Source organism: Diaphorina citri, unplaced genomic scaffold (assembly GCF_000475195.1).
Source record: "Diaphorina citri unplaced genomic scaffold, Diaci psyllid genome assembly version 1.1 scaffold2878, whole genome shotgun sequence".
NCBI lineage: Eukaryota > Metazoa > Arthropoda > Insecta > Hemiptera > Psyllidae > Diaphorina > Diaphorina citri.
Genome location: NW_007380291.1, coordinates 13,344 through 26,897, shown reverse-complemented (window position 1 = coordinate 26,897; position 13,554 = coordinate 13,344). Strand labels below are relative to the sequence as shown.

General features: G+C 39.1%; 1 protein-coding gene across 1 annotated transcript; it reads right to left on the bottom strand.

Moving 5' to 3' along the window:
• Window positions 1-500: 500 nt before the first annotated feature.
• Window positions 501-1,594, bottom strand: LOC103519680 (protein FAM135A-like). The gene is made up of 3 exons (XM_008484768.2): window positions 1,545-1,594; window positions 1,205-1,406; window positions 501-932 (listed from the first exon to the last, which is right to left on the bottom strand). Exons 1-3 carry the CDS (start codon window positions 1,592-1,594, stop codon window positions 675-677), a joined length of 510 nt encoding a protein of 169 aa, XP_008482990.2. The 3' UTR covers window positions 501-674.
• Window positions 1,595-13,554: the final 11,960 nt, after the last annotated feature.

Below are 13,554 nucleotides of genomic sequence, written 5' to 3'. Positions count from 1 at the left end.
GCGTATAATATCTCTAGTAGCGCGGTCAAACTTTCTTGACTTGGCGGGGCGGAGCGCTACCGCGCTCCTTAATAAATACGATTTGTATTAAAGGTAAGCATGGGACTCGTGCGGTCTGTGTCGTAGCATGCCCAGCCTACTTTGAAGTCATTAAATTGGCCCCTATGTTCCAATATTCCAACATCTATGCTACCACGCCGCGAATACACAAGCTGTATGCAGATAAAACCCTACAGGAACAGTGTATAAATACGATTTGTATTAAAGGTAAGCATTGGACTCGTGTGGTCTGTGTCGTAGTCGTAGCATGCCCATCCTGTTGTGTGTCATTAAGCTGGCCCCTATGTTCCAATATTCCAACATCTATGCTACCACGCCTCGAATACACACCCTTTACTCCAGCAGTAGGCTACTACTATTATTGTGGTCAAATTCTCAAATTATATTGAGGGAAAAATTCCATACCTTGGCTGGGATGGAACTCACGCCCTCCTGTTTACCAGGCGAGCGCCTTGACCACTTGAATGCGCCAGTTCCTAATGTACCATTGAAGTTGAGCAAATTTGCGTGGTTTGTATCCGGATGGTTTGTGACGAATCACAAAAAATACAGTAAAGGGGCCGCATAGAAAAAAAAGTTAGGGAACCGCTGCCCAAGTTAATATACAGGATGGCTCACTCACCCATATTGACAAGGCCGCTCGTGTTATACAGGGTGCCCAGGTGAGGCCCGGACAGGGACAGGAACGTGTGAAGGCGGGGCAGGAGATGTTTCATTCGGGTCCGCGAGATGGCGGCTCGAATGATAATATTGCCGAGTGAGTGACCCACGAAGCTGATCTTCTTAGGCAGGACCCCGGTCATTTCGATGTGGCAGAGAATCTCGTTCACGAGCCGGTCAGTCATGGAGTCGAAATCCGAGAATGTGTCCCCCTGTGAAACCATAATAATAAACAGACTCTTGAAATTTTCAACAAACTAATAAAACATTTAAAATTCCAAGTCAAGATATGGAGAAAACAACAGAAATACCTTTGAAGATCGGATGTTGGAAAAGAAGAAAATGTTGGAAAGGATTGACCACAGAAATAATGTTTAAGCAAGGAGAACACCAGAGGCTTTCTCTACAAGCTCATTCCTTACCGAGCGACCAAGATTCGAAGACTCAGTTTAAATTTTTTACAAAAAGGAAGGGACCTATTCACCTGATTTCGTTCGGACATAAGGAACTCCAGGTTGGCCCCCGGGAGGCCCAGTTCCAGATAGGTCTTGACTAGGCGCAGGTCCGCAGAGTTGCCGTCCAATCCGTGAACACATACGATGAGGTGGGCGCCCTCTGGCGAGAAGATTCGGTACTCGTCGCTGATGTGAAAGTAGGGCAGGGTGGACGCTAGGGTTTGGGCATCACTGGAAAATACAATTTATGAGACTTATGACTTATGAGAACGATTATTTTAAATTACTATAAAAACCTAGAATTATTTTAAAAACCTAGATACCTAGAACGACTAGCACTATAATAAAAAAAAAACGCCCTTAGCCAACCTAGTTATTTTGGAGGGTAGATCGTCTGTCTTGTAAGCGTTAGAGCGCATGTTCCATTCCACCCCCTCCCCGAATGAATCAGCCCAGCATGAGGATTACCTGGAACAAAAACAAATCAACGAGAAAATTAGTTCCTTGATATAGTATATATCTATAATTCTTTAGCTATGCAGTATACACAATTACACACAATATACAACATGTAGCTTGTAAGGGAAATATTGTTTTTCCAACATTGCATGCTGTGAGGCTAAGGACGTATCGTCCTGCCGGTAGCAGTTCATTAAGTAATGAAGATATTAGTTGTGAGTTTATGACACTTATGACTGTTATGAAGTGCGTAACCCTTTATTATGAGTACATATTACGTAAACCCATTATAATAAATTATTATGTATGTAGTGTTACGTAATTCAGGCAATTATTTATAAACAATAATTCTTTAGCTATGCAGTATACACAATTACACACAATATACAACATGTAGCTTGTAAGGGAAATATTGTTTTTCCAACATTGCATTAGTTGTGAGTTTATGACACTTATGACTGTTAAGAAGTGCGTAACCCTTTATTATGAGTACATATTACGTAAACCCTTTATAATAAATTATTATGTATGTAGTGTTACGTAATTCAGGCAATTCTAGTTGTGAGTTTATGACACTTATGACTGTTATGAAGTGCGTAACCCTTTATTATGAGTATATATATTACGTAAACCCATTATAAAAAATTATCATGTATGTAGTGTTACGTAATTCAGGCAATTCTTTATAAACATTATTGCCCATATATAACAATGACTTCTTCTTCTTCTTCTTCTTTCTAGCCTTTTCCCATTTAAATAAAGTCTGTGTTTCTTGTCGGTCTCTTCCAAGCAGTCCTATTGTGCACCTCATGTCCTGATGATTTTTTCTCACCCAGGTCTTGATTCACACAATCTTTCCACTTTTTCTTCGAACTTCCATTCTCTCAACTCTTTTCTCATCTCTTCTTTGAGTGCGTAACCCTTTATTATGAGTACATATTACGTAAACCCATTATAATAAATTATTATGTATGTAGTGTTACGTAATTCAGGCAATTCTTTATAAACATTATTGCCCATATATGTATAACAATGACTTCTTCTTCTTCTTCTTTCTAGCCTTTCCCCATTTAAATAGAGTCTGTGTTTCTTGTCGGTCTCTTCCAAGCAGTCCTATTGTGCACCTCATGTCCAGATGAATTTTTCTCACCCAGGTCTTGATTCACACAATCTTTCCACTTTTTCTTCGACCTCCCCCCCCACTTCCATTCTCTCAACTCTTTTCTCATCTCTTCTTTCAACATGTCCAATACCAATAAACTACATAGGATTATGTATTTTTCTACACTAAGTTATTATCGCAAACTCTATGGCTCTATTTCGATCCATTCATCATCGTATCCGGGCGAAATTTTTCAAGATAAGGAAAGCAAATAAAAGTCCAGATTACTTAGAGCAGATAGGAAAAGAAAACATTGGAATTTTTCCGAGGCAGAAGATAGCAGTGGTATAAATTCTACTTAAGTAACTGTAGAAGGCGCCAGTCATGATGAAAAACTTGAAGCAATGTGTTGTGCTAACACAAATAAAGATTAATTGCTAGCATTAAGTCAATCTTGCCTATTGTAAAATGTGAATAGCATGTTGAATGCACTAGTCCCCAATGAGTGATTCAAGTTCAGCAACGTCGCACGTGGTTGGTATCTGGATGGGTGACCATCTGGGTAATCGCGTGATGCTGGATTTTCCGGCCCCACTTAGGTGAGATTAATTTGAGGAAACGGGTAACTTGTCGCCGAATGGTACGTAAAACCCCTGACACTAAAAACCTTAGCAGTTATACAGTGACTTTAAGCCCCTATAAAAAGATCTGCTCGGAATTGGAATAAGATCAGGTTTCTTACTGAAAGCTCAAAAAGAGAGAAAAAAAATACAAAATGGGATAAAGAGTGACTTTAAGCCCCTATAAAAAGATCTGCTCGGAATTGGAATAAGATCAGGTTTCTTACTGAAAGCTCAAAAAGAGAGAAAAAAAAAGACAAAATGGGATAAATTGGACTTTTTTTAGAGGTTTGGTACAAGGAACTGTAACTGCCCAGGTCTTATCATCCCGAAATCAAAGAGAGAAGCAAGACAGGATTCCTATCCTGCCAGCCGTTCCGAGAACGTGAAAGCTTCTTTACCTGAAGAAGGCGAGGAGAGATTGGACAGCTCACTCTCCGAGGTAGAATTGGACGAGTAGTGACATTGCAGATTGTACGGGACACTTCGCGAAGACTCGAGTTTGGTCGGGCCAGCTTTGCTCGGCACGGAAGAGGTGGAGGGCAGTTTGGGTCGTGACGGAAGAGTGGACACTTGGTACGAAGACTTGAGGAGGTGGTCGAGGGATTTGCTGTGCCGTGTGGAGCGTCGATCTAGAGATTCAATGCCTGAAAATTAGATATGTGTAAAGAATGAGTGAGTGAGTGAGTGAGTTATAAAAAAAAGAACTACTTCATCTATGCATATTCGGAAATTTCTGCCCTGGCCGGGATTCGAACCCAGCACCTCCGGGAATCAGTGCTCTTGACCACTCAGCTACAGAGGAGGGCAAAGAGGTTTACCTTGATTGATTGAGCGAGATTCCAATATTGCTACAATACCACAGCTGCATTCTTCTTTGCTCAGGATTTTAATCTTCTTACTAAAATTGTTGTTGTTGAGAAAGGGATCTGGAACGAAATTATAAAAATATGTTAAATACCTCAATTGGGTTGGTCAGAAAACCGAACCCCAAAAGCTAGCACGTGGTTCCCCAGCTGGTCACCCATCTGGATACTAACCGAGCGCAACGTTGTTTATCTTCAGTCATATAACAGACTTACATTGTTTTTTTTTTTTTTTTTTTTCACCCTTCATTGTTTTTAAGATCTTCTTAACAACATATTTGTGGGTATGGGTATCTGATCACAGCATTATTGAGTGCCTCCTTTACTATTCATTCTACTCTGCTCGTATCATCAATCTTTTTACACTGGTACTGGTCGCTGGTCGCTACTCGATTGTCCTCACGAGTGAAACCCGAACTCCAAGCACAGAGCCGAAAAAACCGCCGGAAATCGAACCCGGGACCTACGGAGTGCAAGCCTAGTGTGATATCCACTCGGGCACGGAGGTTGCTCAGAAAATAAAGAACTGGTAATAGTACAGGTTGCTCAGAAAATAAACAAGTGGTAATAGTACAGGTTGCTCAGAAAATAAATAAGTGGTAATAGTACAGGTTGCTCAGAAAATAAATAAGTGGTAATAGTACAGGTTGCTCAGAAAATAAACAAGTGGTAATAGTACAGGTTGCTCAGAAAATAAAAGGGTGGTAATAGTACAGGTTGCTCAGAAAATAAAGAAGTGGTAATAGTACAGGTTGCTCAGAAAATAAATAAGTGGTAATAGTACAGGTTGCTCAGAAAATAAAGAAGTGGTAATAGTACAGGTTGCTCAGAAAATAAAGAAGTGGTAATAGTACAGGTTGCTCAGAAAATAAATAAGTGGTAATAGTACAGGTTGCTCAGAAAATGTTTTTTTTTTTTTTTTTTTCACCCTTCATTGTTTTTCAAGATATTCTTAACAACATATTTGTGGGCATCATAGTATTACTGAGTGCCTCCTTTACTATTCATTCTAATCTGCTCGTTTCATCAATCTTTTTACACTGGTAATGCCGCCACTGGTCACCACTCGATTGTCCTCATGAGTGAAACCCGAACTCCAAGCACAAAGCCGAAAAAAACCGCCGGAAATCGAACCCGGGACCTCCGGAGTGCAAGCCTAGTGTGATACCCACTCGGGCACGGAAGTTGCTCAGAAAATAAATAAGTGGTAATAGTACTCAGATATCTTACTAGGATTTTTCGCCACACTAACTTCTATTTTGACAGGAAACTTGGGAGAACATCTTAGCGAAGTCCGAATTTGATAAAACCTGAAACAAGAAAAATGAATAGTGCTTTTAATATGTAGGCTTGTCACGATAAAGATCTAAACAGTTGTGGAACAGAATATACCTTGCTTATACTGCCAGAATAAGACTGAAAAATCCCTTTATTCCTGCAGTCCATTTTTTTTTTTTTATCCAAGCAGGGCTGTGTTCTTGAAAGCTACTTTGGATTTCGCACTTCACATTTAGGTACCTACATGTTACTTCTGTATGACTGATTTGAACCAGAGGAAAGTGTGTAAACTAATAGGTAAGAACCCTAGTTGGCGCTAGGTCGCGGGTTCGATTCCCGGCGGGACGGACTTTATCCTAAACAGATAAGTTTCGTTCTTGAACCAGCTGGCTTTCTCTTATCCGGAGCTTTGCATACCTTTTCAAGTTGAAAATTTGAAATCCATAATCCATTCCACCCAAAGTAAAACACTTCCTTTGAGCTCCCAATGAAGAAGTCAACGGTAGATACAACTGTTCCGGCGGACACGGAAAGTAAAGTAGGTATCCATTTCACCCAAAGGAAAACACTTCCTTTGAGCTCCCAATGAAGAAGTCAACGGTAGATACAACTGTTCCGGCGGACATGGAAAGTAAAGTATGTAAGTACAACTACAACTGTTCAAATAGTTAATTGCCAACTATTGTATCCGACCATGGTAGGTATGTATCTAGTACTTTAGTATGCTGTTATCAACTAGTCGTAAGTATGTAGTTATCAGAATTGAGAGCATGGCGTTGTCGCCCATGGAAGCACGGTTAATTAAGCACTATCACAATTCACAAGCCCGGCACAATACTATGAGCACTGAGTCACTTATAGCTATGTAGCTATAATACATATAGTATTATGTAGAAGATATTATACTCGTATACAATACTTTAATATACCGGGTGTACCCTCGAAGGGTGACCAGAACTATGAGCACTGAGTCACTTATAGCTATGTAGCTATAATACATATAGTATTATGTAGAAGATATTATACTCGTATACAATACTTTAACATACCGGGTGTACCCTCGAAGGGTGACCAGGTGCATATTCCAAAGCCTAGAATCCATAGATAGTAGATACTCCTAATATGACTAATATCAATCGAGTAAGTCTATAGACATCGAAGCCGCTGCTTAAGCATAAGAATTGGAGTATAAACAAAGTCTCATTGTTTCTATCTACCAGCTGTAAGCTCATTATTCCTAACTCACAATGCTTTAATATACAGGGAGTACCCTCAACAAGTGACCAGAGAAGACTTGCTCATTATTCCAAACTAAACTATACGAGTTATACGTACGATAACTCGTACGATAACAAGTTAAGATTTCCCGAATTAAATTCGTCAGAAGATGATAACGTGACCAATCACAATCATGGATACTTATTCGTTAAGGAACAAGACGGGAGCGATTATCTTGCGAAACACATTTCAATAAACAAATTAATAGAAAACCTTTCCCTCTTCACTTTTCCCTCCTCTACCTCTTGGGCGAAATAAAGAAGTTTGGATCAAGATGACATAAACTACGGAAGTAAACAGAAAAAGAGGAATGGGAAGGAAGGGAGTACCCTCAACAAGTGACCAGAAAAGACTTGCTCATTATTCCAAACTATACGAGTTATACGTACGATAACTCGTACGATAACAAGTTAAGATTTCCCGAATTAAATTCGTCATAAGATGATAATGTGACCAATCACAATCATGGATACTTATTCGTTAAGAAAGGAGAAATTGTGAAATTGGACCTGTTCAAAAGTAAGAACAGAAGAGCAATACATATAACCAATTTACGAATTTTCATTGTCAAATTTAAAGAGAAATTTTGGTTAATGGGAAGGAGAGACGGGGGAGTGACAACAATCTTCTTTCTCAATAGGGAAGTGAGAAAAACTTGGAGAAGAACAAAGAAGACAGATAAGGAAATAAGGGACGAAGAAATAAACGGAAGAGCCAAGAAGGAGAACAAGAAGGCAAGGGGGCAGAGAGAAAGAAACGTCTAATTTAAAAGTTGAAAACAAAGACGACGAATAATGATGATGATGATGATGATGATGATGATGATGATGATGATGATGATGATGATGATGATGATGATGATGATGATGATTGATGATGATGATGATGATGATGATGATGATGATGATGATGATGATGATGATGATGATGATGATGATGATGATGAAGAAGAAGAAGAACAAGAAGAACTAAACGTCTCATAGGAGTTGGCACGAGAAAGAATATTTCGCCATGGAGCAGTTGCAGAAAAAAAGAGAGCTCATTTCTCGAGAAGGAAGAACAAGAAGAACTAAACGTCTCATAGGAGTTGGCACGAGAAAGAATATTTCGCCATGGAGCAGTTGCAGAAAAAAAGAGAGCTCATTTCTCGAGAAGCTGCAGAAATAAAAGCCTCTACTTATGTTCTTATTTCTAGGGGAGTTGAAGAAATAAGAACCTCTTAGAATACTCCATTTCAAGAGGAGTAAATGGAAAAATTCAAGGAAAACCAGGATGAAAGCTTTTTTCCAGCAGCATTCCGGTAGTCAAGTGCTCACCTGGTGGGCCTTACGCTCGAATCACAAGAAAGTCACGGATTTTCGTACACATTATTAGATCTGATGGCTCTGCCACAACAGAGTAGATTCTTATAAGCTTCACCCCATCTTTTGGGGCTGTTTACCCTTCCACCTAAGCCTCAGGGTGGGCTTTTTGTGTACGAAAGCAACAGAGTTCTGAAGGGCAAAGGGTCCACAAGTTTGGTGGATGAGAATGCTTTGATAGGAAGCAACCGGTTGCGATCAATAAGGGACATCCTGTAATAAGTGATATACACCTTTATTTAAAAATTTCAATCGTACTCCTGTTTACAAATCAATCTATACAGAGTAGATTCTTATAAGCTTCACCCCATCTTTTGGGGCTGTTTGCCCTTCCACCTAAGCCTCAGGGTGGGCTTTTTGTGTACGAACGAAAGCAACAGAGTTGACAGAGTAGATTCTTATAAGCTTCACCCCATCTTTTGGGGCTGTTTGCCCTTCCACCTAAGCCTCAGGGTGGGCTTTTTGTGTACGAAAGCAACAGAGTTGTAAAGGGCAAAGGGTCCACAAGTTTGGTGGATGAGAATGCTTTGATAGGAAGCAACCGGTTGCGATCAATAAGAGACATCCTGTAATAAGTGATGTACACCTTTATTTAAAATTTTCAATCGAGAGATACTCCTGTTTACAAAGTTGCAAAGGGTCCACAAGTTTGGTGGATGAGAATGCTTTGATAGGAAGCAACCGGTTGCGATCAATAAGGGACATCCTGTAATAAGTGATGTACACCTTTATTTAAAAATTTCAATCGAGAGATACTCCTGTTTACAAATCAATCTACTGATGTTTACAAAAGATAATCCATGTGCTCTTATCTTAACAGAAGTTAATCAACTGCCCCAATTGGAAATCCTTGTCATAGTTACTTTCCTTCAAGGAGGAAAACTTTCTTCATGCATAATATTAGCGAGATTTTTTGCACAACGTAGACAAGTAGACAGCCAGTTATAGCTCGGTATTTAACTTTGTAGACTTTACAACTTTCTCAGGGACGAAGCTAAACTGGAGTAGAAATTATAGAGACAGCCAGTTATAGCTCGGTATTTAACTTTGTAGACTTTACAACTTTCTCAGGGACGAAGCTAAACTGGAGTAGAAATTATAGAGATAGTAAGAGCAAATTACTCCCCTGGCGAGAGTTTGAGGAAGCAAGGAAACTACGGGAAATTAATTTTGTAAATAAAGAAATTACAGCCAGTTATAGCTCGGTATTTAACTTTGTAGACTTTACAACTTTCTCAGGGACGAAGCTAAACTGGAGTAGAAATTATAGAGATATGTAGGAAGGGAAGAGAAAGAATCCAAGGAAAGGTTAAGTGTGTATAAAATATTTTGAGCAAAGGGGGAAACAATATGGGTCAAAAGGAGAATTAATTGTTTCTCCTATGAGTATAAGAATCCTAAAGAACGCAAAAAGTTCACAATAGTAAGAGCAAATTGGGTCAAAAGGAGAATTATTTGTTTCTCCTATGAGTATAAGAATCCTAAAGAACGCAAAAAGTTCACAATAGTAAGAGCAAATTGCTCCGCTGGCGGTTGCTCCCCTGGCGAGAGTTTGAGGAAGCAAGGAAACTACGGGAAATTAATTTTGTAAATAAAGAAATTAAATAATTCAATTTTATTCTCCTCTCACTATGCTCTCTCCTAGATGATGGGAAGGAAAGTGGGGAGGAGGGTAAAGAAATTAAATAATTCAATTTTATTCTCCTCTCACTATGCTCTCTCCTAGATGATGGGAAGGAAAGTGGGGAGGAGGGAAAGAAAATTGTAATTTTTGATTTCAATTTTACTGCTTCTTGTTTAATTAAAATTTATGGAGAAGCTGGCATTTTGATTGAGACGAATTATTTGGGAGGGAGCTGCCCTCACGAGAGGGGTACTTAAATAAAACAGGAATAGGGGAAGGAAGAGCTTTCCTCCCTCCCAAGTCCCAAGTGTTACAATGTACACAATGTGGGGCGGTTTGAAACTGTGGGAGGGAAATTTTCCAACTCAATTTGATGGCGGGGTGTTCAATAAAGATTTATGTTCAATTTGTTCCCGGACAAAATGAAGAGGAGAAGGGTCAACGGGGAAAGCCATAAAAATCAGCAAACATTTTCCTTGCAAACACTGATGACATGACCCAGACAGAGGTTGTGTCTCTCGGATTTCCACTCAACGGACCTTGGTTCACTCCGAACTTTGGTTTGGATTCGTACGTAAATTTCACCCCAAAATACCCAAATACAAAATTATTTGGCAGGGTAATTACCTAATTATGTACATATTCTCAAGCCTTTTCCGTTTTCACGAATCCTTAGTTATATTTGAGGCAACTGCTCTCAAGAGACAAATACCTCTCAATTAGCCAGGGCAAGTCAACAAGTTTTATCCTTTCCCAGGATACATTTAAAGGCCGAGCTGTTTATAACCAGTCCAACCTTTCTGTAAATTAGAATGATTTCTTCAATATTTGCAGGTTTTTTGCCTTTTTCCTATGTTAGTATGTAGGTCACATAAAATCCTATAAGTATGCATAAGTTACAGCTCCCAAGGAACCAGAAATACCTATGCCTATGCAATATTTTGGTGTTCTTGTTCAAATAAAAAAAAAAAAAATCTCCTAATCTGTCGATGTCGTCTAGGCTGGGCCTAGCTAAGAAACAAACAAAGATTCTTAGTATTCTTCAGGATTCCATAGCCAGCGGCAATAATGAATGCACCAGTTCTCATGGATCACCGAAGTATCCTCAGTATCTTGCGTGATTGTTGGTATCCGGATTCCGGATGGGTGACCATCTGGGCTATCGCATGACTATAGTCAATAATGTTCCTGATTATCTTTGTCATTTTAAAAGCCAAGTAAAAATATATAGCTCTCTCTCTCTTTGTCCTTCCTTTTCCCTCTCCTTTCTTTCTCTCTCTCTTCGTCCTTCCCTTTCCCTTTCTTTTCTCTCTCTCTCCCTCCCTCTCTCTCTCCCTCTCCCCCTCTCTCTCCCTCTCTCTCCTTCTCCCCTTCAATTCTCTCTCACTCCATTCTTCTCTACATACTCAATCAAGAGAAAAAAGATTTTTTTTAAAAAAAGAAACTTGTGAAATTCCTTTCTCTCTCTTCCCATTCATTTCCCTCCTCTCCCTCTCGACTTTTTTTAAGTCAAGTTTTAAAAATAAATAGAAAGAAATAAAGTACCAACACCCTTTTCATCACTTCCCCTCTCCTCCTCCTTCTCCTCCTCTTTATTTCCCTCCTCAATTCATTCCCTCGTAACTCAATTTACTTTCCTTGAGAAGAAAAAACCCATTAGATGTGAAATTCGGGTTAAAAAATGAAATAAAAAAACATACAAGTAGGTATATTGCTCCTCCTTCTCCTCCTCTTTATTTCCCTCCTCAATTCATTCCCTCGTAACTCAATTTACTTTCCTTGAGAAGAAAAAACCCATTAGAGGTGAAATTCGGGTTAAAAAATGAAATAAAAAAAAACATACAAGTATATTGGGGAGTTGATTTAATTTTCGTTAACCCTTTGTGTTTCACACGTGGATACAGGTCCTTCCTTCTGCCTTCTATTTTCGGGACTCTCATCAGTATTTGTCTATGGGCCATCTATTTGCAGGTTTTTTGCTTTTTTCCTATGTTAGTATGTAGGTCACAAGAAATCCTATAAGTATGCATAAGTTACAGCTCCCAAGGAATCAGAAATATGCCTATGCAATGCATTATTAACCAAACCTCCCGTGCTTTATACTAATTGAAAACTGCACCCCTTATATCATCCAAGAGAGTTTCCTTGTAACCTATGAGTCTGCGAGTTCGAGGCCGTTATGGTCAATTTATTTCGTACCAGATTTGAATTCCATTAAGATCTCTGCTAGATACTCTCAGTCACTCTCATCAGTATTTGTCTGTGGGCCATAATTTGGATTCTGGATGCTGCTGCCCCTCCCCCTCGTCTCTTTCCTTCTCTCTCTCTCCCCCTCCATCTCATTCCTTCTTCCCTCTTATTCCTGGGCTTAATATTGATGATATACTGATTATTGTGGTGATTATTTTAGCAGGCCTGATGCCTCTTGTTTTATCAAGTATATTGGGGAGTTGATTTAATTTTCGTTAACCCTTTGTGGTGGATACAGGTCCTTCCTTCTGCCTTCTATTTTCGGGACTCTCATCAGTATTTGTCTGTGGGCCATAATTTGGATTCTGGATGCTGCTGCCCCTCCCCCTCTCTCGTAGTCTCTTTCCTCCTCTCTTTCTCTTTCTTTCTCTCTCCCCCTCCATCTCCTTCCTTCTTCCCTATTATTCCTGGGCTTTAAACTGATATACTGATTATTGTGGTGATTATTTCAGCAGGCCTGATGCCTCTTGTTTTATCAGGCCATAAAACAATCTTGTGGCCTGTGGTTTACCTAGACAAGTTTTTATGGGCGATTTAGAAATTTGTTTACATTTTCTGTTCTATGATAAATTGAATATGAGGAAACTAGACAAGAGGAAGAGGCGTTTTCGTCTACTCATCTACAGGAAGACACACATTCGTCCGTCATGTAAAAATATTTGTGGGTATCTGATCGTAATTAGAAATTGTAATTTTGTATCGGGAAAAACAATCTTGTGGCCTGTGGTTTACCTAGACAAGTTTTTATGGGCGATTTAGAAATTTGTTTACATTTTCTGTTCTATGATAAATTGAATATGAGGAAACTAGACAAGAGGAAGAGGCGTTTTCGTCTACTCATCTACAGGAAGACACTGCACATTCGTCCGTCATGTAAAAATATTTGTGGGTATCTGATATAAATAGAAATTGTAATTTTGTATCGGGAATAAAGAATTAAATTGTGTTTTACAATTTCTCTTTTTTTAATTTAATTAAAATAAAATAAAAAAAACAATCTTGTGGCCTGTGGTTTACCTAGACAAGTTTTTATGGGCGATTTAGAAATTTGTTTACATTTTCTGTTCTATGATAAATTAAATATGAGGAAACTAGACAAGAGGAAGAGGCGCTTTCGTCTACTCATCTACAGGAAGACACACATTCGTCCGTCATGTAAAAATATTTGTGGGTATCTGATATAAATAGAAATTGTAATTTTGTATCGGGAATAAAGAGAAATTGTAAAACACAATTTTTGCACTGTGTTCAGAACGCAATAAATAAAAACGCAGACTTAATAAATTACGTACAATGTATGTCAAAAGGTCCCCGCTCGATTCCTAGCGTCTTCTTTTAATGAAAATTATTGTTTCGGAAAAAAAAGGAAGAGAAAAAGAACAATGGAAAATTCAATTGAAACTTATGCAGCTTCTCTGAGTTGACTTTCATTTCAATTGTGTGACGTTTGAGTCCTTCCTTTCTTTCCTCTTCCTCGTCCTATTCCGCGTCTCCTTTTCTTCCTCCTTCTCCTACCCATCTGCCACCTCCCAAACCTTCTC